The sequence below is a fragment of the Bubalus bubalis genome, chromosome 11, assembly GCF_019923935.1.
Source record: "Bubalus bubalis isolate 160015118507 breed Murrah chromosome 11, NDDB_SH_1, whole genome shotgun sequence".
NCBI lineage: Eukaryota > Metazoa > Chordata > Mammalia > Artiodactyla > Bovidae > Bubalus > Bubalus bubalis.
In genome coordinates this window covers 53,531,986-53,557,208 of record NC_059167.1, presented here as the reverse complement: position 1 = coordinate 53,557,208, position 25,223 = coordinate 53,531,986, and the positions used below count along the sequence as shown (strand labels likewise).

The 25,223-nt window shown below is 36.1% G+C and overlaps 1 protein-coding gene across 7 annotated transcripts in view; it reads left to right on the top strand.

The window, feature by feature from the left end:
• Positions 1-502: 502 nt before the first annotated feature.
• Positions 503-25,223, top strand: part of ICE2 (interactor of little elongation complex ELL subunit 2) — a 65,968-nt gene continuing 41,247 nt past the window's right edge. The window contains exons 1-9 of one of the 7 annotated variants that reach the window (XM_044925517.2): positions 503-1,539; positions 2,464-2,598; positions 5,207-5,311; positions 11,112-11,373; positions 12,326-12,445; positions 22,410-22,547; positions 23,156-23,272; positions 23,454-23,613; positions 24,573-24,754. In XM_044925517.2, the coding sequence (XP_044781452.2) occupies positions 2,558-2,598; positions 5,207-5,311; positions 11,112-11,373; positions 12,326-12,445; positions 22,410-22,547; positions 23,156-23,272; positions 23,454-23,613; positions 24,573-24,754 (1,125 nt within the window). In that variant the 5' untranslated portion in view covers positions 503-1,539; positions 2,464-2,557. The other 6 variants (XM_006043279.4, XM_006043276.4, XM_006043278.4 and 3 more) reach the window with 6 other exon arrangements.

Below are 25,223 nucleotides of genomic sequence, written 5' to 3'. Positions count from 1 at the left end.
CTTTCTTCACAGTCCAATTCTCACATCCATACATGACCACTGGAAAAACCATAGCCTTGACTAGACGAACCTTTGTTGGCAAAGTAATGTCTCTGCTTTTCAATATGCTATCTAGGTTGGTCGTAACTTTTCTTCCAAGGAGTAAGCGTCTTTTAATTTCATGGCTGCAGTCACCATCTGCAGTGATTTTGGAGCCCAGAAAAATAAAGTCTGACACTGTTTCCACTGTTTCCCCATCTATTTCCCATGAAGTGATGAGACCAGATGCCATGATATTCGTTTTTTGAATGTTGAGTTTTAAGCCAGTTTTTTCACTCTCCTCTTTCACTTTGATAAAGAGGCTCTTTAGTTCCTCTTTGCTCTCTGCCATAACAGTGGTGTCATCTGCATATCTGAGGTTATTGATATTTCTCCCAGCAATCTTGATTCCAGCTTGTGTTTCTTCCAGTCCAGCGTTTCTCATGATGTACTTTGCATATAAGTTAAATAAGCAGGGTGACAATATACAGCCTTGACGTACTCCTTTTCCTATTTGAACCAGTCTGTTGTTCCATGTCCAGTTCTAAGTTGCTTCCTGACCTGCATACAAATTTCTCAAGAGGTAATCCTTCAAGACCCAGCTAAATGAAACTTCTTCTCTGAAGTAGTCTCTAAATTGTCTCAGTCAGAATGAGTTCCCTCCTCATTGGGTTCCCATAGTATCTGTAATGTTAAACACAACATGAGAGCTGTGAGTTTCAATTTTATTTAGGGACTTACTGAAGAGTATAATCCAAGAGACTGCCTCTTAGCTCTAAGGAACCAAAGAGGTAAGGGGACAGGTCAGTATACATGTGATATTCTGGAAGGGAGATGTAACCAAGCAAACCTTCTTGGTAAAAAGTTGCTGCTAGTCAAGAGAAACAGGCAGCTTAATGGTTGTAATGCTTTTCTAAGTATAGGAAAATGCATTTAATCCTCTCAAAAAACTACTGAATAGGTGCTCCACGCTCACACACACGTGCTCACAATATCTCTATTTTATTGATGAGTCAGTTAAGACACTTGAGTAAAGTCACAATAAAGTATGGGTATTTCCAGTACTGTACTTGTCACCTGTCCTCCTTCCAATTTACCATACCCTCAAGGTGGAGGACTTTCTAGGACAATATGCAGCCTGGAGAAGGAAATGGCAACCCACTCCAGTATTCTTGCCTGGAGAATCCCAAGGACAGAGGAGCCTGGTGGGCTGCCGTCTATGGGGTCGCACAGAGTTGAACAGGACTGAAGCGACTTAGCAGCAGCAGCCCCTCAAGCGAGTGTCCAGCAAATCCTATCTCAGCTTCCAGGGCAGACTACCAGGAGTCTGGAGACGCGGAGAGGGTCCCGCCCACTGCGTCACTGCTGACGCCATCACGCAGGGTTGAGGCGGCGCCGCCGCCTCCTTTAAATAAGGCCTTCCTAGGTCGCGCGTGCGCGCGAGAGAAAGGAAAGGGTTGGCGAGTGTGTTTTTGTTCCGTGGGGGTCGCGGTCTGGGCCAGAGTCGCCGCGGACCACGAGGTGGGCGGCAAGGCAGCTTCGTGACGGAGACGCGGTGGGGAGGGCGCGCTCGTGAGAGTCGGGAACATGGCGGCCCGTCGGCCGTGCCGGGACCCTGCACACAGCTGATGCTAGCGCAGACCTGTTCTCCGGCTTTGCTGGCAGATTTCTTACCTCCCTGGAACCTTGTTTCTCCTTTGGTTCCCTTTCCCTCAGCCTTCCTTGTGTCTTCCTCGGCTCTCTTGCCCCAGCCCCTCTCTGGGCAAAAGTGTGGAAGGTGGGTTCAGTAGGAACAGGTGAGGCCCGTCCGTTACTGAGAGAGAGACTAGCATTTGACTGCGTTGCTCACAAACTTATCTGTACGCACAGGATGACAGGAGATGCACTGAACTTGGAGTGTTGATGTTCAGACCAGATTTGTAGTGCTAGTGATTACTCTTCTTGATCCCGTTAAGTGCCACTTAAGTTATCTAGATCTCAGCCTTCGCAAAAGGGAGGTTCTGTTTGAAAGATTCTTGATATCCAGAGCTTCTGCTCTTCGTCGCTTGCCAGAATTTGCCCCATAATTATCTTTGGGAAGGTGGAAGCATGATTTATTTTGGCAGTAAGGGAGTCGGGGCAGGGGGCTGAGTCAAGACATACATCCCGTGCCCTAATGGGATTTAATACGTGAACAATGAGAACGCCAATCTGTTTCCATCTTTATTTTCGAGAAGTTCCTGGAATAAGTTAAATGGAGAAGGACTGATCCTGTGTCAGCTTCGCAATTCTTCCTCAAAGACCTTGGAAATATTCATCTGTCTGCTCTCTCTCTCTCTCTTTTTTTTTTAAGTGTCTGTGTCGGGTGAGGGTAGGTGTTAGGAACAGGTTCTTGCCTCATCTGAGGTAACAGTATCTGGCCCGCCAATCACCTGATTTTGTTCTTGATCTTTGGTTTTTCCTCAGTTGAGCGCAAATTCTGGAGAAATCCTCTTCCTTTAAGAGCCTGCACTGCCAGGCAGCAGAATTGTGAACTAGAGTGAAGGAGAAATCTAGGAATATGACTTCCATGATGGCCATGGGTGAACCAAGGTTGAACTGGTGAGTTACATCTGTTTGTAATTCCCTAAAGTGGATTGAGGGGCTTTCCAGGTGGCTCCGCTGTAAAGAATTCACCTACCAATTCAGGAGACACAGGTGCAGTCCCTGGGTCAGGAAGATTCCCTGGAGAAGGAAATGGCAACCTGCTCCAGTATTCTTACAATTCCAGGGACAGAGGAGATTGGCAGGGTGCAGTCCATGGGGGTCTTAAAGAGTCGGACACAACTGAGGGACTGACTGGGCACCTATGCAACAAGATTGAAGTGGGTCTGGTGACTAGGTTAGGAAAGGAGGGTATCTGGCCTGAAGAGATCTGGAGGAAACAAGAGGACAAATTCAGTGGCTTAAGAGTTTACGATTCTCATCTACACCTGCTGAGCAGTTTTAAGTTATCTTTGACTGTACTTCCTCTCCTAAAGCATGTAGATTGTGTCTGTGTATAGGTCCATCTTGTATTTATTGTTGGTCTTAGTGAAGAAGAGATACTGGAATATTCTTGTATTCAAGAACCTAGCCCATATCTGTACAAGTAATAGACCTTCTTTAAGAACTGACAAGCTTTTTTTTATATTGGAATCTATATCAAGTGATAATGTAAATGCATAGACTATTTTAGAAGTGTATGAGACCATCCCAAATAAAGGACTCTATTAAGTAATATATTGGCAATAGAAATCTAATGTATGTGCTGCTTTAGGTCAATTTGACACACATTAACTGAGCATTTATACTAGTGAAGGAGTTTGCTAGCAGAGGAGAATATAAGAGATAACAAAGATAGCTAAGATAGCACCTGACTCAAAGATTCAGTCAGTATGTATACTAGTATAATGTAGATGATGATATTGTGTATAATGATGTAATATAATTCATATTGCTTCACTGGCAATCATATTACAATATAGAAATGTCATTGAAGTAACATGCTATACACCTTCAATTTACAAAATGTAACATGTCAAATTTATCAAATAAACTCAGTATGTGCTTAATAAGTACTTGCTTACTGCAAAGAGTGCTCCCTTCCTCCAAGGAGCTCACAATCCCTGGGGCCTGTGACTTTGTTTTGTATGTTATGCAAAAATTTTAGAATTTAATGAGATGTCACAAATACAGTACCATAGCAAGTAACAAGAAACTACCCTGGTGTATACCAAATAAGATTTTTTAATTTTATTGTTTGTACATTAATCATTGTTTTTTAGATAAACACCTTTAAAAATAGAAATGAATATGGCACAAATATGCTAGAATTTCCCATTTTAGAAATGGCCAGCTGCAGGTGCTATTTGATCAGATTGTTCTGTTGTAAGTTCCTAGAGATATGCTCGTTTATGTTTCTTGCTATAAAGAATATGTTCAAATGCAACACAGATGCTCTTCTATACCGTTGACATTGTGAAACCAAGTGTGGTTCAGGGCCTTTGCATTGCATTATAGACCTTGGAAGTGTCCTTTTCTATAGAATCCTACTAATTTTTGGCATCCCTAGATTAATGGGTCTCAGTGTATTTAATTTTTAAATTGTTTCCTTCAACTAGCATTTATTTGACACTTACTGGATGGAAAGCCTTGACAACAGTATGTTAGTCTGTAAGTTAATTACAATATGGAAAATCATATATGACCTTACAAGTGGTTTTAGTAGAGGCACACTATTGATCACATTTACCAAGTAAACAAAAATAGTTGGATAATCAGTCTTTGTAGTGTTTTTTGGCCGAGCACAGTAGTGAATGAGACAAAAATAAGTTGAGAAGCATTTTCTTTGAACAATCAAACAGCTTAATGTTATGCCACAGAGCCTAAGATGAGTACTAAAAGAAAAAACAAGGCTGATTATTGAAATTGGAAAATTTCAAAATGGGCCTAGCTTAAAAACTATACAAGAAATAATAAAACATCTAAACTCACTCATCTGGTTCAGTTCAGTCGTGTCCGACTCTTTGTGACCCCACGAATCACAGCACACCAGGCCTCCCTATCCATCACCAACTCCCGAAGTTCACTCAAACTCATGTCCATCGAGTCGGTGATGCCATCCAGCCATCTCATCCTCTGTCGTCCCCTTCTCCTCCTGCCCCCAATCCCTCCCAAGCATCGGGGTCTTTCCAATGAGTCAGCTCTTTGCATGGGGTGGCCAAAGTACTGGAGTTTCAGCCTCAGCATCAGTCCTTCCAATGAACACCCAGGACTGATCTCCTTTAGCATGGACTGGTTGGATCTCCTTGCAGTCCAAGGGACTCTCAAGAGTCTTCTCCAACACCACAGTTCAAAAGCATCAATTCTTCGGCGCTCAGCTTTCTTCACAGTCCAACTCTCACATCCATACATGACCACTGGAAAAACCATAGCCTTGACTAGACGGACCTTTGTTGACAAAGTAATGTCTCTGCTTTTCAATATACTATCTAGGTTGGTCATAACTTTCCTTCCAAGGAGTAAGCTTCTTTTAATTTCATGGCTGCATGAAGTTAAAATATTAAGAGGTGATTTTCTGGGAAAGGAGAGGTCAGGGACATGTAGTTTTAAATTGCAGTTGTAATTGCTTGTTAACCTAGCTTGATATTTCAGTTGTCAAATCCAAGTAAATTACTTTGTTTTTCAGGGATGTTTCACCAAAAAATGGTCTTAAGATGTTTTTTTCTCGAGAAAATTATAAAGATCAGTCCATGGCTCCAAGTTTAAAAGAACTATGTATTTTATCTAGCAGGTAATATGCTTATTTATTTGGTTATTTATATCCATATTTGATATTTTTCTGATACTTGAAGTTTTATATTTATCTGTCTATATCCATTATGAAACATTTGAATTATAGGAATGTAAAAATTAGAAAATAGAAGAACTTAGTATCCTCAAAAGACCGCTCTTTGGTGTACATATGTAACATTTTTTAAGACCTTTCTCTACACATGAACAGATGCATATTAAAATGGGGAGAGTTCCCTGGATATCCAGTGATTAGGATTCCATGCTTTTGCTGCTGAGGGCCTGGGTTCAATCCCTTGTCAGGGAACAAGCCATGCAGTATGTGGCCCAAAAAAGAGGGGGGTGGGGGTGGAAATCACACTATAAATACTATAAACACTATAAAACTTTTGCAATTTGTTTTTTTCATTTAACATAATACTTTAGGTATTTTGTGCCCCTGTATTATCTCAGTCTTCTATGGCTACATATTACTTTACAGAGATACTTTTAATTCTTTTAGTTAGTTTTACATTGTAAAATGTTTGTGCAGTTTTAAACAGTAATATTTATAAAGTTCTTGTAATTATTTCTATAAGATAATATAGAAATTGAATTATTTGGGCCGATACTATAAACATTTTATATTTTAATAGATACCACCAAATTGCCATAGATGTCATACCTCCAAATTTCTGGTATGAAAATGTGTATTGTGACAGTAATAATTTCCCCTTCTCACTGCTTACCTGCCTAAAACAGCTCTTCTTTCCTTTGTGATTGGCTGCTTCTACACTATTGTGGATGAATCTTAAAACTGAGTCATGAAGTTTACTAGAGAGAAGTGATAATATGCCAGATGAAGAATTGGGGAGCTCCCCTAGGAGAGCTCAATGTCTACTTTCATCTTTCTCCACTCCTTTTGCAATGGAGGAAACATATTTCCACTCTCTGCATGGAATGGGACCCCATCTTTTCTGCTTTTTCAGTATCCTGTCAATTAGCATCGCCTGTTACTCCCACTTCTCTCTTTTGTTTTTGGGTGTGGGGCACTTTGGTCAAGTGGTGCAAACTTGCAGGATCTTAGTTCTTCAACCAGGGATCAAACCAATGCCCCATACAGTGGAAGCTCAGTCCTAACCACTAGACCATCAGGTCTTTGTTCCCTCTTTGTTCTCTCTTGATCAGTATTTAAGCATGCTCAAGTTTGTCCTGTCTCAATCCCTGAATTTCACTTTCCTTCCTAGTTAGTTTGTTACCTCTTATCTCATTTGTACTTAGACTTCTTTGTACTTGTATATGCTTGCTGGGAGGACATGAGGGACAAAAAAGCTGTAAGAACTACAGAAAACAGTTAACAAGATAGCATTACCAAAAATTACTTTAAATGGATTAAATGCTTCAACCAAAAGACAGATTTGGAGCATCTATTTGAGAAACAGAATGGGGGTGGGGGGGTGGGGGGAGAACACCTTCCCTTTACTGCACATCCCATTGCACTTGCTTTCACTGAACATCTCACTACGATCTGTCTCCTACCCTCACTAGGCTGTTAAAGCTACTCCTCTAAAAATAATGAGCTATTTTCTATGGAGATATCTCACTCTCTAATTTTCCTCCTAGTTTTCTGGTGACTGTGGTATTTCTTAGTGGGATCAATTCATTACTACCACTGATGTTCATTTAGGCTGTTTTCATTCCTTTACTATTACAAACAGCATCCTTTTTATATATGTGCTGCTATAAGGATAAGTTCCTATGAAAGGAAGAGGCGTGTGTGATTTTAATTTTTATAGATATTGCCAGATTGCCATTAAAAACATTAAATAAGTCCTTTTTTGATTCCATCAGATAAATAGATAAGTTCAAATAAAGACAAGCAGAAATTGTATTAATAAGACACTTTCAGAATTGCATTAAAGAGGCAGTTTCAGGAGCAACATTTCTTGCCAAAGTGCATAATTACTGTCTTTGCAAGTGTCAACTACAAAAGGTTAAGACTGTAAATTCCTTATCAGTGTGCATCTATGAATATTTTTCAGAAGCTATTTCTGTTATCCAACTTGTACCACTTCTTGGAGATAACTAACTTCTTAAAACTTATTACCAGTTAAACAATTGCCTTTGTTTATTTGAATCTAAGAATGCCTACCAATACTCATGTCCTGAGATTTAGTGCACATATATCTTTACTCTTAAAAAAAAAACCTCACTTTTATTAACTTTTATCTCAGCCTCATCTTTCAAGACTAAAAATTTCCGGTATTAGTCTTATTCATTCTGCTTCTTAAATATTTTATGATTCTTTGTCAGTCTGGTTCTATTCAGCATATCCCAAGTGTGGGTTATAGTCTGAAATATGTAAAGGAGAGGACATATTACTGGAAGCTGAGTACACTTAACTCCTAAAATCTTTTTTTCTTATAGTAAGAATGAATTTTCAGACTATATTTAATTACCAGTTTTCTTGATGGAAAAAACTAGAAAGAATGTAAATTTATTAGCCCTAATTTTGCAATTTTTTATGTTCTATAAATAACATATTTGGGAAAATAGTGATACCTCTGTTTATGCTACTTTCAACAACATGAGGTTTTTATTCAACGCTTCTCCCTCCACTAAAAGGTAAAAATTTGCCTTTTAAAAAATTAGTTTCTGGTTATAGATATTTATAACTAAGTTTTAAGGCAGCAAAAGGGAAAGTAGCTTCAAATACAAAAAAAGAAGAAAAAATTTTAACATGTTTAATGTACATAAGTAAATCAAATTCAGTGGGTACAGGTAGACTTGAGATGGGAGCTAGAAGTACCATTTCCAAATGCTACTTAAAGAAGCTACCCAAACCAGGAGACTTTAAAGCATAGGAAGCAAAAAGTTTTGAATTCTGCCTTTTTTTCATAGAAACTTAAGGTAAAAAAGGAGAATGGGTAGTTGACAAAATGAAGGAAGAAAACTTCAAACTATCAACTTAAATTAAATATAATGCTGTAAATGTGGATAGAGAAACCCTGTCGGATGCTTTTGGCTTGTGCCCTGATGAAGATTTTGACAGCACTGCACACAGAAATGATCTTGATGCGCTGCCATTTCATTCTTTGCTGAATGTAGCCAATTTAAACTGCTAGAATTTCTTGACATTTCTACGCTGGCATATCTGAGTCAGCATCTTGTTGCTGCAGCAGCTTAATTAAATTTGCCAGTTGGTGCCACAAGGACAGACATGTTCTCATATTCAGAGAGACAGCTGTGAAGCAGTATTGTTAAGAGTTGTGGACACAATACTGTTAGGTTTGAATAGCTCTCAAGACATTTTCTAGTGAGAAATCAATTTGCTGTAATACATTTCTCCCAAGATCAGCAGTTAATATTCATTTTGTTAACCTAAAATATGCTTATTTTTATACAGTTATTGGAGAAACTTTAGTAGCTAAGTATGTCTTCACCTCTATTATTTTCAGAGCCAATCTAAGCATCCTTATTTTAATTTCCAATATTCTTTTTCTGTTCACTAACCTGCTCTCTTGATTAGTTTTCCATACAGTTTAGTTCTAAAAGAGTAGTCTTGAATACTTTGCTTACTGGGGGGACTCTTAAGTCTTTTTTTTTTTTTTTTTTTAAAGAATTTTGAAATTTTTACCATATTTATTCTAGTATTTTAAAGGTGATCTAAAACACATTAGTGGTAGTTTTAGATGGGGTTTGTCTCACCCTTCATCCAGACACTGATATTGGTAATTCTCAGACTTACGAGGCTGAAACTCTCCTACTTTGTGTGACAAATGTTAATAAGAAATAAGACACCTCTTTGCTATGAATTGAAATTCATAGATATTAGTAGCCACAGACATAATACTTTAAAATAATGCTTTATATGAAATAAAAGGAAAATCATTTTTATCATGTACTATAGTAGATGCTACTGCAGTAGAAGATTTAATGAAGTAGTCAGATGCACCAGCTGACATGAATAAAATTGGATTTAAGATAAACTATATCACAAAAAAATCATAAGAATAAAAGTAAAATTTATTGCTGGATAAATAATAATAATACAGTAATAATAACAGACCACACTTATTTGTATATGAGAAGGGAAAGTTTGAAATGACCTCTGAATGTTGTGCAGGACACTACCACACATTATAAAAATCTAGTATTCCTGACCTCTAAATGCCTTCTATTCTTCTATTTTGGGACAACCCAGATACATGCACAGGATTTCAGAATGCTCTGAGGGTTAATACTGTTAGATTGAAAATCATTGCTCTGGATCTTTCTTTCCCCTCCCCTTTCTTCCTCTTAATCCCTGATTTCCATATCCTTAGGATTCTCCCCAGTCACCTAGTCAATATGTTCAGTTTGGAAACCCGAGGTCTCCATAGTCACATTGTATTGATGTACGTATTTACTTATGTTTCTTCCCCATCCATTTGCCTAATCCACTTGATTATAAAATCCTAAAGAGTAGAGACTTACCACACTCAGTGTTGGTTGTATGGTTTTATGTCTACTACCCAGCATAGGGCTGGCGTGTGGTAGTCACTCAAAATAAGTACTAATAAATGGAGGAATGAAGAATGAATCAGCAGACATTCATCCTTTCATTAGTTTCCCTTCCTTTTGGTTACTGTTGTTTAGTTTGGAACAAAATCATAGGTAGGGTACAGTTACTGTGGTGGAAATTAAAGTTGCAGAGGCTAAAAAAATGTAGTTTTGTGTGTGTAATTTAAGACTCTTATGAAAAATGTAGATTATAACACTGAATAGCAATAACAGAGACAGAATATGTACCAGGTAAGAAATTTGTGTTCATGAACCTTAACTGGGTTAATAAGGTGATTTTTTTTTTTTTTAATTGGGGGTAGCGTTTTGGAAATAAATATGGTAACAGGTTCTCTGGAGAAGGCAATGGCACCCCACTCCAGCACTCATGCCTGAAAAATCCCATGGACGTAGGAGCCTGGTGGGCCACAGTCCATGGGGTCGCTAAGAGTTGGACAAGACTGAGCGACTTCACTTTCACTTTCATGCATTGGAGAGGGAAATGGCAACCCACTCCAGTGTTCTTGCCTGGAGAATCCCAGGGACGGGAGAGCCTGGTGGGCTGCCGTCTATGGGGTTGCACAGAGTCGGACACGACTGGAGCAACTTAGCAGCAGCAGCAGCACGCCAAGATTTCCTGTATTCATACAAGACATTTCGATCGACTCAGCCATGTGCATGAGTGATAGAGGATTATACAACTTTTTTCAAACAACTGTTGCTTCCATAGAATATATCCACACAGTGTTCAGACTTTCTTTTTAATTCTTGAGATAATAAATGCAGAGGAAACCAGAAAATTTAGAATCTCAATGAATTTGTGAACTGCAAGTTTGTGACCTCATCCTATCCTGTTCCTCTTGGCTTTTGTTCACTACATTAACTGATATATCTTATTGAAGAATTTAAGTATTAAAAAGCAACTTGCATTGTAATAAAATGTAAATCCAAAATACCTGCATATGTAATTGGCAAGAGTGATTAACTAACCCCTCTTCAATAAAGGGGAGAAACTTCCAAACTGAATAACTTGTTTCAGGATATGCCTCTTCCTCTCCATCAGATAATTGAAGGTAGACTTGTGATATGATCCTATCCTACAGAATACTTTATACTAAATGGCTAAATATCAAAATGCAGGTGGCAGAGTTAGATAATAATCCAGAATTTAGTCTGTTAATCACTCTATATTCTCCATGGTGATTGAGAATCATGAAGTTTCATGATAGTAATCTTCTTATGAAAAGCACATATTTGTAAACTGTATTTTTTTTTTCCAGACGTATAGGAGAAAATGTGAATGCCTCAGCAGGTTCTGTAGAAAATGAGCCGACAGTTAATTCAGCAGCTCAAGCAAAGGAAAAAGTTAAAACCACAGTTGGAATGGTTCTTCTTCCAAAACCAAGAGTTCCTTATCCTCGTTTCTCTCGTTTCTCACAGAGAGAACAGAGAAATTATGTGGATTTATTGGTTAAATATGCAAAAGTCCCTCCAAATTCCAAAACTGTTGGAATAAATAAAAATGACTACTTGCAGTACTTGGTACGTATTCTGTTCTTCAACTTCCATAAAAAATATTTAAAAGTTAGGAAGTATTTTAAATTTGCTTTTCTTTTTAGGTACAATAAATATTATTAATAAAAATTAAAAATAAAAGGAATTTAATTGACAGAATATTAATGCTTTAATTCTGTTCTTTATTCTATTATAGTTAAGGCATTTTGCTCTAGTTCTGAGTATATTTCACCCTAGTTCACATTAAGTTCTAGTAGTAGAACTTTACCTTGAAGCACTTTAAAATTTTTGTGTAATTATTACTTCAGTTAAGTAGTTTCCGAATTCTCAGCTATGTGTTGCTGTGTTGAACATCACTGTTGCAAACTCATTGTTCATATCTGTGATCATTTCCTTGAGATAAATTCTTAGAAATACCAGATGAAAAACTATACATGTTCTTAAGGCTTTGAGCTGCAGTTACACATGAGCAAATCATTCTGCAATAATTTTAAACCAATTTGTATGTACCACTATTGTACAAAGGTTTTTCCAGGTTTTTCCAGAATATCTTCACTAATACTGAACATATGGGGAAAAAATGGCAATCTCTTGCTTTATATTATAGTGGTTACTAATGAAAATAAACACTTTGCATGTGTTTATAAGCCATTTCTAATTCTTGTTTTGTAACTTGCCTATTCATATGTGTGCTTATTTTTCCATTTGAGTGTTTGTCCCTTTTTATGTTAATTCAGAACATTTTATTAAATTAATGTATTTCTGAAATTATTTAAAATTAATGTATTTCTGTATTAATGTAATTTCTGATTGTAGTGTTAGTCATCAGCTTTTCTCTTTTTGCACAGTTAACTGTTTTGTGATTTCTGCTTTGGATATGATAATTTAAGTTCAAATTATTAATGCATTGATTGAGAAGTGATTGTTTTTAACCAGGCGTCTTATTCCAAGATGTGTCTATTTCTTTTTTCAAAATCAGGAAATGAAAAAACATGTGAATGAAGAAGTTACAGAATTCCTAAAATTTTTGCAGAATTCTGCAAAGAAATGTGCCCAGGATTATAATATGCTTTCTGACGATGCTTGTCTTGTCACAGAGGTAAAGAAAAATCACATTTATTTAAGCTGCCAAGTGATAGGCAATAGCAGCATTTTAAAATGTGTAATGATTTTCCAAAAGTATATATTAATGTTGTCAAATTAGAGACCAAATTGTATATAGGTCTTTTATTCATCATGTATTTAAGTGATGGAAATACTAGAAATAATAACACCTCAAAATCAGACACTACAGTATATTCATATATTTTCTTCTAATGATCTAGCTACTATATTTGAGTTGTATTTTACTCATATGGATGATTTGATGTGATGAACTGATTTGCCTTAGGAGAGAATGGGGTTTAAGGGGTTATCTTAGTCCTTAAAAATCTGAATGATCCTTTAGAACTGAGTCGTAAATTTGTGTTCACTATCCTCATGGTAAACAGCCACCAGATGATAAATTTCATCAGATAATTTTTTTTATTATTATATTTAAATGATTCATGCAGATATATTAGCAAAAATAAAAAAGCATGTAAATCGCTCTGCCTTGCAACCTCCCATCATTTAGTGGACATAGTAAAAATTTAGAGTTGTAGTATTCATCTAGAAATATCAACCCCAGTCTGAATTATTTTTAAGCCTTTAAAACTAGTCTCTGTACAAATCAATGTGATACACTTAATAGTATTGAAATCTACACTTAAAAATGGTTAAGATGTAGATTTTAAGGGTATTTTACCACTTTTATAAAATAAACATGTTTATTAACAAAGTACATTATTTGATAGCTAGCAATCAGCTTTAAGTCTTTTTACCCAGATTGACTTGGCAGCACATTGTCTTGTTACGTTTTATATCTCACCCCAAAGACTCACTGATATTTAACTAATTTTTTTATTGTTTTCAAATTTTAATTTTATGGTATGAAATGTACCTATGGGAAAGTATTTAGAACAAATATATATAGCTTTCCAACAAATAATTATATAGTGAACACCTTTGTGACTCTTCCAAGTCAAGAAATAAAATGTTACCATTAACCTGGAAGCCCTCTGCGTATCCCTCCTAAATAGTGTTTTCCCTTGTTGAATAAATAATCACTGTGCCAAGTGACTTCTTTGATCATTTCCATGCCTTAAAAAAATTTTTTTTGGTCATTCAGGCTCTCTTTTGTCTGTTTTTAAATTTTATGTGAATTATTATTTTTTAATATTTATGTATTTACTTATCTGGCTGCGTTGAGTCTTAGTTGTGGTACATGGGATCTCTGTTGTGTCATGTGGGATCTCTGTTGTGTCATGTGGGATCTTTCATGGCAGGGCACAGACTGTCTAGTTGTGGCACATAGGCTCCAGAGTGTGCTGACCTCTCTACTTGGGGCGTGTAGGCTTGGTTTCTCCGTGGCCTGTGGGGTCTTAGTTCTCTGACTAGGGATCAAACCCACATACCCTGCATTGCAAGGTGTTTTCTTAACCAGTGGACCACCTGGGGAGTCCCCCCTTTTGTACTATGTGAACAAAATTCTTGCTTTACTCAATAGTATGTTAGTGAGTTTCATGTATATGTATGTGTGTAGTTGTATTTCATTCATTTTCATTTCTGTACATTACAAATGCACATAAATAGTATATCCTGTTGATCAACATTTGGGTTGTTTGTACAGAGAATAGACTTACAGACTTGTGGAGAGGGGAGGAGAGGGTGAGATGTATGGAAAGAGTAACATGGAAACTTACATTACCATATGTAAAATAGATAGCCAATAGGAATTTGCTCTATGGCTCAGGAAACTCAAACAGGGACTCTGTATCAACCTAGATGGGTGGGATAGGGAGGGAGATAGGAGGGAGGATCAAAAGGCAGGGGATATATGTGTACCTATGGCTGATTCATGTTGAGGTTTGCCAGAAAACAACAAAATTCTGTAAAGCAATTATCCTTCAATTAAAAAATAAATAAATTTTAAAAAATTGGGACTGTTTCTAGATTTGAGCTATTCAAGGCAGAGCCCCTGTGAAAATTGTCATACATGTCTCTTTGTGCACATGTGCACACATTTCTCTGGATATATGATTAGGAATGAAATTGTGGGTATAGAATAGGCACATCTTCAACTTCAATAGATAATGTTAGACTGTTGGTTACGCTACTTTACATTCTACCCATCAGGTTTTGAGAAGTTTTCACTCCACATTCTCAACAAACTGATACTTAGTCATGTTAGTTTTAATCAAGCTAGAGGATAAAGTGCTCTGTACAAAAGACTGTATATCTTTTCACGTGTCTTTTGGTCATTTCTTATGAATTGATTGTTCAGGTTTTTCCCTTTATTCTATTGTATTTTCCCTTTTTGTTACTAATCTGTGGGAGTTTTTTGAATATTGTAAATACTTGTATAGTAGTCCCTTCTTCAACTCAGTTTCACTTTCCTCAGTTTCAGTTATCCATGAGTGGAAAATTGCAGAAATAATTCATCACATATCATTTTGAGTAGCATGAGGAACTCTCAGCATCCTGCTTCAGCCCACCTGGATTGTGAATCATCCTTTTGTCTAGCATCTCCCACCCATGAGTCTCTTAGTAACCACCTCGGTTATCAGATGACCATTGAAGTAACACAGTGCTTGTGTTCAAGTCACCCTTACTTGGCTTGATAATAGCCCAGTAACACCAGTGTAGTGACGCTGGCAATTTGGTTATGTCATAAAGAAGCCACAGAGTGTTTCCTTTAAGTAAAAAGGCGAAAGTTCTCAACTTAGTAAGGAAAGAACAAAAATCATATGCTGCAGTTGCTAAAATTTACATCAGAAACAAATCTTCTATCCATGAAATTATAACGAAGGAAAAAGAAATTTGTGTTTTGTTGCCCCACCTCAAACTGCCAAAGTTACAGCTGCAGTGCTTAGTTAAGACTGAAGAGACCTTGATTTTGTAAGATATTTTGAGGGCAGAGGCCACATGCATATAACTTATTACAATATCACTATAATTCTGTTTTTATTGTTTTTAGTCTCTTACTGTGCCTAATTTTTAAATTTATCATAGATATATATGGATAGGAAATGATATTTGGTTTTACCCATGATTTCAGACATCCACTGAGGGTCTTAGAGTATATCCCCCCTGGATAAAAGAAACTACTGTATGCATTGGACGTTTTTTCCTTTACCTGATAAAACAGTTTCTTTTAATCTACAAGTTACCCCCCATATTTTTTTTCTCCCTTTAGCTATCTTATCAAGAACCTGGATCATATGACCCGTAGACTTTCCTACAGTCTAGATTTTTATAATTACATATTCATAATAATCCTCAACATGTTCCTCTTTGCTCTGTATTTCTTAGAAATTGTCAACTGGATCCAAAACTTGATCAGAATTAACAGTCTTGCCAAAGGGATTGAACATATATAGATGGTGGTGTATTCTTTAATCAGTTGACACATAATGTCTGATTTTGAGATGTTAGGAGCTATTGATGTTTAATGCCTGGATTCATTGATTCACTTGGTCTGCAAAATTATAAGATTCTATTTGCATCATTTATTCATTAGTTGAAATAATTTTATGAAGATATTTTTCCTCATCTACTGTTTGGTTTCCCTTTTCATGTAGAAGAAAAACTGCTAGATTCTTTATCAGTTTTCAAAAACATAATTGGCCCCTTCTTACTTTACAATGGTGATCACTGTTTTTTTAAAAATATTATTGAATCATGAAGATAAGTATATTTGATGGGTTTTAGTCCACTACAATTACCCTTTTTGAAACTCAGATAATACCAGCTTTGAATAGTGATGGGTTCTTCATACTGGCTTCGAGTCATTCTAGAAGTCTTTGAAGCTTGTTTTGTACAATACCTAACTGAGCCCTGGAATCAGGAATCTCCTAGAGCCTTAGTTTCTAGTGGTATTTCAAGACTACAGTCTGGGCACTGGGAATGCTCACGGCACCTACGTTGATCAGTGTTTCTGAGAATATTTCAGTTTATGGAGCTAGAAAAAGTATATTTTAAAGAAAAAAATGGACTTACCTGGTGGTCCACTTGCTAAGATTCCATGCTCCCAATGCAGGGGGCCTGGGTTCAATCCCTAATGAGGGAACTATATCCCCCATGCCACAACTAAGACCCAGCATAGCCAAATAAATAAAAGTTTTTAAAACGTTTTATTTTGTATTGGTTTATAGCCCATTAACAATGTTGTGAAGTCTCAGGTGAACAGCGAAGGGACTCAACCATCCATGTACATGTATCCATTCTCCCCCAAACTCCTCTCTCATCCAGGCTGCCACCTAACATTGAGCAAGGTTCCATGTGCATGTTCTCGTTGCTTATCCATTTTAAATATATCAGTGTGTACATGACCATACCAAACTACCTAACTGTCCCCTATCCCTTTCAAACAGTGTATTTTCTCTTGGATATATGCCCAGGAATGTGATTGTGGGGTCATATGATAATCCTGTCTCTTTTTTAAACCAACCTGCATTATTATTTTATGTGGGCAATATTTGTCTTCATTTAACTACAAATTTGGACCTTTTTTTGCCTTTCCATTTCCTCTTACTTTTCAAATATACATTCTGAGATCCTCTTCATTATTCCTAAAATGCTTTATGTTCTAGATGTTCCTTTCGTGAAAATCTCCTGGTGGTGAACCATCTTCTTTTTTATTTACCTGGAAATATTTTTTCTTTGTTCTCATTTTAATAAGATAGCTTTAGTCCATACATGGTTCTAAGTTGACAGTTTGTTATATTTCTCGGTGTTTGATGATATAATTCTCCTGTTTCTGGCTCATGTATTATTGAAAAATGTATTGTTTAATTGTCAGTTTCTTTTATGGAATTTGTCTTTTCTTTCTGATTGCTTTTTATTTTTGATATATTACAGTGTCATTACAATGTATTTTATAAAAGGAAAATTCTATTTGGTTCATTGTGTCTCTTTATCTGTATATTTAAATTCATAATTCTTTAAAATTCTCAGCCATTTTCTTTTTTTTTTTTTTAACTTTACAATATTGTATTGGTTTTGCCATACATCAACATGAATGCACCATGGGTGTACACGTGTTCCCCATCCTGAACCCCCCTCCCACCTCCTTCAGTCATTTTCAATTAATTGCTTCTTTTTCATTTTCTCAAGTCTTTTTTTGGGATTCCCAAACTTATTAGGTTTCAGTCTGTCTTATATTTCTCTTTTTTTGGTGTGGTAAAATATATAACAAAATTTACCATTTTAACCATTTTTAAGGATCGTTCAGTAGCATTAAATACTTGAACACTGTTGTGAATAGATTTTCATCATTTATTCCCAAACTATTCCGTCTTCTCAAACTGAAACTATATTCATTAAATAACTCATCATTTGCCCTCCACAGTCCCTTACAACCACCATTCTACTTTTTATTTCTATGAATTTAACTTCATTAGGTACCTCATATAAGTGGGTCATTACAGTGTTTGTCCTTTTGTGATTGGTTTATTTTATTTAGCATAATGCCTTCAGAATTCAACCATGTTGTAGCTTGTGTCAGAATTTCCTCACCTTTTTTTAAAAATTCATTTTAATTATGGTAAAATACATATAACATTAAATTTACTGGCTTAATCATTTTTTAAACGTGCAGTTCTATAGTATTAACTACATTCATATTTTTGTATGGCCAATCTCCAGAACTCTCTTCATCCTGTAAAACTGAGACTATCCCTGTCTCTGAACTGTTTCTATTCACAACACTTCTGAAACCATTTATGTGGGATTTTTCCCTCATACCAATCGATTCTCCAACTCTTGAGACACTGAGCCTAGAGTTTCCATGACTCACCCCTGCCTTGAGTTCATTAATTAGGTAGAATGGCTTAGAGAACACAGGAAAGTATTTTACCTGCTATTTCCAGTTTAATATAAAGAATACAACTGAGGAACAGCCAAATGGAAGAGAAAGATGCATAATGCAAGTTGTGAGGGAAGAGGCACGGAGCTTCCATGCCCTTTCCAAGCACACTACCCTCCCAGACCTCCATGTCTTCAACCCAGAAGCTCTCTGGATCCCATTCTTGAGATTGTTGAGGGGCTTCTGTGGAGATTACTTACTGGTATGCTTGATCAAATCATTGGCTACTTGTGACTAACTGCCTATGGGCGTTTTGTCATCTCATTAGCATAAAGAAGACATTCTTATCACTTAGGAGATTCCAGGAGCTTTAGGAGCTATGTGTCAGGAATAGGGAACAAACACAATCTAGTTCTTATTGTATCACACACCATTTACTTTCTGTCTCTAAATTTGTCTGCTGTTTAGTTCAGTCGCTCAGTCGTGTCCAACTCTTTGCGACCCCATGAATCGCAGCACGCCAGGCCTCCCTGTCCATCACCACTCCCGGATTTCACTCAGACTCACATCCATCGAGTCAGTGATGCCATCCACCATCTCATCCTCTGTCGTCCCCTTCTCCTCCTGCCCCCAGTCCCTCCCAGCATCAGAGTCTTTTCCAGTGAGTCAACTCTTTGCATGAGGTGGCCAAAGTAGATACCCCCATATAAGTAGAATCATATAGTATTTGTCTTTTTGTGATTGACTTACTTTACTTACCATAATGTCCTCAAGATTCATCCAGCTGTAGTGTGTGGCAGAACTTCCTTTCTAAGGATGAATATTCCATTGTATGTATATGGACATTTTGTTTATCCGTTCATCCATTGATGGACACTTGATTTGCTTCTGTTTTGAATAATGCTGCTGTGAATGTGGGTATACAGATATCTATTAAGATCTCTGCTTTCAAGCATTAAATGTAGCACTCTCTACCTAATGGGATGTTCATCTCCCTACCTAATCTTAGAACTAGTTGAGACATTTGCTCTCAAGCCACTTCATGTGTTTCCTACTGCTCACTGCTCCTGTTTTTCCTCATTCTAGATATTTGGAGTTTATTTAGTTATGATTCTTGGAGATTCTTCTCGCTTTTACCAAGCCCAGCAATGCATGAAAATTGCTAGTTGTAACCTAGCCAGCATCTGTGTTATTTGGATAGGAGTGCTGTTCAAGATACTACTTTAGCATATTGCCAGAAGTAGTGTCTGTTAAATGTTAAGTTTGAAACATGTATGAAAATGTATTTTCTCTTTCTGGAGCATAGTCATTTTCATCTTTCTTCGCAATGATGTGTACATGTATGTGTTTTTGGTGTTTTTAATTTTCAAGATACTTTGAGTGTTAAATAATATTCATGGGTGGGTGATGGGGATCAGCCTGAATCTCTTAACCTCATTTGTTCACTTAGTTGTTTTTCCAACGTAAGTAAATTATGAATTAAAAATTTTTAATTAAATATTTTAAATAAGATCTTTTAGTTACTTAATACCTACCAGCTGTGAAATACCTTTAATACTATTTAATATATCTGTTCAGTTCAGTCGCTCAGCCGTGTCTGACTCTTTGCGACCCCATTAACCACAACACACCAGGCCTCCCTGTCCATCACCGACTCCTGGAGTCCACCCAAACCCATGTCCATTGAGTCGGTGATGCCATCCAACCATCTCATCCTCTGTCATTCCCTTCTCCTCCTGCCCTCAATCTTTCCCAGCATCAGGGTCTTTTCAAATGAGTCAGCTCCTTGCATCAGGTGGCCAAAGTATTGGAGTTTCAGCTTCAACATCAGTCCTTCCAATGAATACCCAGGACTGATCTCCTTTAGGATGGACTGGTTGGATCTCCTTGTATGTAGTTCAAGGGACTCTCAAGAGTCTTCTTCAACACCACAGTTCAAAAGCATCAATTCTTCTGCACTCAGCTTTCTTTATAGTCCAACTCTCACATCCATACATGACCACTGGAAAAACCATAGCCTTGACTAGAGGGACCTTTATTGACAAAGTAATGTCTTGGCTTTTTAATATGCTGTCTAGGTTGGTCATAACTTTCCTGCCAAGGAGTAACTTTCCTTCCTTTTAATTTCATGGCTGCAATCACCATCTGCAGTGATTTTTGGAGCCTAGAAAATAAAGTCAGCCACTGTTTCCACTGTTTCCCCATATTTGCCATGAAATGATGGGACTGGATGCCATGATCTTACTTTTCTGAATGTTGAGCTTTAAGCCAACTTTTTCACTCTCCTCTTTCACTTTCATCAAGAGGCTCTTTAGTTCTTTTCCTTCACTTTCTGCCATAAGCGTGGTGTCATCTGCATATCTGAGGTTATTGATATTTCTCCCAGCAATCTTGATTCCAGCCCCTAAGTATAGGTATAAAACTGTCATAGATTTACACTGAATTTTTCTCTTGCCATGATTACTGAGTAAACTTACTTAAAGACTGTGATACTCAACAGAGTTTTACCAAGAAAGATGTTCAGATACATATCTAATCAAACAGATTCTCCATATTATCCTACATATGCCTTAACTGCAAGTAATATGTGTGTGTATGTGTGTGTTAATTGCTCAGTCACATCCAACTCTTGCTACCCCCTGTCTGGCTCCTCTGTCCCTGGAATTCTCCAGGCAGAAATACTGGAGTGGGTAGCCATTCCCTTCTTCAGGAGATCTTCCCAACCCAGGGTTCAAAGCCAGGTCTTCTGCGTTGTAGGCATATTCTTTACCATCTGAGCCACTGGTGAAGCCCAATTGCAAATAATATCCTGAATTAAATATCAGAGTCATTATTAAAAAGCATAGAATTGAGGGGAAAACTGTGAAAGATAGCAGGGAGAGAAGATTAAAGAAGAGGAGAAGAAGATATGAAATTATATTTGAAAGGTATTAGAGAAATGATACTGATTTGTAATGACACATTTTATAGATGTCCGAAGGGAAAAGGGATATAAAATATAAAAGTATACTTATTGCTAAAAGCTTTTGTGATATAAACTATATCCTAAAAGGTTCAGATTAAAGTTTATTGAGAGATGAAGAAAAAACACATCCATTTGGTCCTCCATATCTGCCAGTTCTGTGTCAGTCGATATGGATGGCTGATGGTACTATATACCATTTTATGTGAGCCATTTTAGCATCCTCAGATTTTGGTGTCCATGGGAGATTCCAGAGATACCGAGAGACAGTTGTATGTTAGATGATAATGCAGTGTGTATGGTTTTACATTGTTAACCCCCCTACCCCCTCCAAAATTGCTGTGCTGCTTTGAGTTATTTACATGTCATCACAAGTGGAATATATTCTGTTTAGGTGAAACGGTGAATTTTCCTTCCTCATTACATTTCCTTGTAAGTCATTAATATTTTGAGAACATTTTAGAGAGAAGAAAATACGAATTAGTTATAACCTTCCTCATTTAGTTTTTAGATTGAAGATTAGAATAACCTGTAAGATAATTACTTCATTAATTCATTGTGCTTGGGAATATTTTTAGGGTATTAAACTTATTTCTAATCATTCATGTAGCTGATTTTATTGCCACAAAGTGTGTTAAAATTTTCACATGTCTCTATTTCTTTGACAGTTTCTTAAATAGCATAGAAAATATGTCTTCTCTAACTTTAAATTCTAGGGCTTCCTTGATAGCTCAGTTGTTAAAGAATATACCTACAATGCAGGAGACCCCGGTTCAATTCCTGGGTTGGGAAAATCCACTGAAGAAGGGATAGGCTACCCACTCCAATATTCTTGGGCTTCCCTTGTGGCTCAGCTGGTAAAGAATCTACCTGCAGTACAAGAGACCTGGGTTCGATCTCTGGGTTGGGAAGATCCCCTGGAGAAGGGAAAAGCTACCAACTCTAGTATTCTGGCATGGAGAATTCTAATACAATTGCTACTTTTAGGATTATTAAACTTCTTTTTTTTAAAGAAATTAAGCTAAAAAGAATTGTTATGAAAAATAAGAGTTTGAATCAAATAAAGAATATACAGTATGCCTGAGTTATTAGAAGTTCAGTTAATGAATGAGGCTCATACTTGAAATAAATAATTATATAATCATGTAAATTATTTTTGTTGCATTGTTAGAGAAGTACAGTAAAAATGAATTTCTCTTAATTTTTAATGTTTAGCAAATTTTAAAAGCTTGTATTGAACAAGTGAAAAAGTATCCAGAATTCTATACTCTCCATGAGGTCACCAGCTTAATGGGATTCTTCCCATTCAGAATAGAGATGGGATTCAAGTTAGAAAAAACTCTTCTCGCATTGGTAAGTTTTGCCATATGAAAATAAAAATAAACATATTTTTGTCTGAAATATCATTTATGTTTCACATAGAAACATAATTTAAATATATTTCAGTATTTATGCTTAAATTTTGAGCAGTAGCAAGATGTAATTTTTAAAATATGCGATACATATGTGTCCCCTTTTATTGTATGGCTACAAGTATTTGATGTTTTAAAAATTATTACTACCAACTTTATTTCTTGATTTTCTTAGTTTCTATCTTTTTTAATGTTCCTGAATACAAGCAAAAAGCCCCTTTAAAGGATTTTACTCACAATCATATTGGAAGTATGTGTGTGGAGAAGATATCGTCTCTTACACCCAGTTATGACTTGTACTGAATAAAATGAGAGGTTAGAATTTAAAGTGACAGAGAAAATTCCATGGCATCCTTATCTTGGATCCTTTTTTTAAAACACATATATGGTGATTGTCAAGTAAAAACATGAAAGTCTTGTCTTAAGAAGGCTCTAAATTTGATAATTTGCATTTAGTAGAATGAAGAATTTCAAGTTTAATGAAACGATACTTCAGGAAAAAAATACATCAAGATTTTTCTATAAAACATTCATTTTTTTCTTATTTAGGGAAGTGTAAAATATGTGAAAACAGTATTTCCTTCAATGCCTGCAAAAGTGCAGCTGTCAAAAGATACCATACCAGCCATTGAAACACCAGAACAAATAGCTGCAGCTATGCATTATGTAAGTAGTAAGATGGTTTGGGATCTTCCTTAAAACTTTATGAGGTAACCTTTTTTACCTCATAAAGTACATGTAAACTAATTGTTCTAAAGTATCCTTTCTTAATTTCTCCTTTCTTCTCATTACTTAGTCAAAGTTTCCAAAAGTATAATCAAGTAACAAGTTTTATGTTGTTTTTCAGGACATTAGTGAAGACCCAAATGCAGAGAAGCTTGTTGCAAGATACCACCCTCAGATAGCTTTAACTAGTCAGTCATTATTTACCTTATTAAATAATCATGGACCAAGCTACAAGGAACAGTGGGAAATTCCAGTGTGTGTTCAAGTAATACCTGTTGCAGGTGTGTGATCTGCCATGTCAAGTAATGCTTTCAAAAGAGGAGTTCAAACAGTTCTCTTTAAGCTCTCTAAATACAGGTGATCATTTGTCAAATACAAAAAGCTTAAGTTTTGATTTAAGGTTGATATAAATTTGACAGTTATGTTCAGGAGAACTGTATATTACATAGTGCTGCTCTAGAGTTGACTCTCATAAGTGAGTTATTAGATCTCCAGGACCTGTATGCATGCTAGGTTTGTGAGAAGTAGAGAAAAAAATTATAGTTTAGGGTGGCCAGAAACATATGAAATGGGAAAGGTTCTTCTGTCTTTCACTGAAATGAAAGGAATGTAATGTTTTATTAGACAGCCTCAAATGGATTAGTTTCCAGGGCTTGTTTACTTACCTATTATTGGAATTCAGATTTAAAGTAAGTCTATACTTATAAATGTAAGATAGTCTCTCTCTTGATGGTAAAATTAATATTTACACATGAATTCTGTATAAAATATTTTTTCCTTTCTGTTTTTTTGTTCATATATGATAGATTTTTATATCTTCTAGAATTAATATTCTTATATGTAATAGCACAGTTCTAGTAAATGAAGGACTATGTCTAAAAATAAAACTACAAATTAGGGTTAAATATGATATATTCTCTGGTAACCATTTTATCACTTTTTGAAAGTATAACTCAAGAGTAACTGAGTAATAATGACAGTAAAAGCATAATATTAATAATAACAGAAAATCTTCTAAAAACTTGTTAGAACATATTTTTTTGCCAGTAAGAATTTCTTGCCCTTAGATCTCTAAGAGTCTTTGAATTTCTTCATGTTCAAGGCACATGTATGGGACATGTGCTTCCACTTTCCTATCCTGTCTCTCTCTCTTTAGTAATTTTTCTGTTGTACATCCTATATTGTTTTATTTTTTATGACTTCTACAAACTAATCACTCCCATTCTTTTTCTGTTTTAAGGTTCAAAACCAGTTAAAGTAATTTATATTAATTCACCACTTCCCCAAAAGAAAATGACAATGAGAGAGAGAAATCAAATCTTCCATGAAGTTCCTTTAAAATTCATGATGTCCAAAAATACATCTGTTCCAGTGTCTGCGGTATTCATGGACAAACCAGAAGAATATATATCTGAAATGGATGTATGTAACACTTTATTTTTTTTTCCTTAAGAGAATGTACTTGTTTATCCTTTTAAAGTGTAATGTTTTACTACAGGTCTCTATATCTGGTAATTAAAAATATAAACGTTAGATTAAAAGTTAAAGTTGAACCTCTGGTGGATCTAGACTTTAGACAGCTATTTAACCTCCTTCAGCCTCAGTTTTCTTCTATTATGGAAGAAGGATGATAATACCTGCTTCATAAAATTACTGTCAGGATTAAATTTGATATTTATACATAAAATGTTGAGCACAGTCTTTAGTAGTATTTATATACTAAGAACTCAGTAATGGCAGTCATTGTGGTAATGGTTTTATTTAATTGGTTTCATTAGTATTCAATAGTTTTTAGGTATGAAAAGGATCAGATGAGTTTGATTGATGCAAAAAGTATTTAGCCGAATTGTTAATCCTTATTAGTATATACTTATTATCTATGTGACCTTAG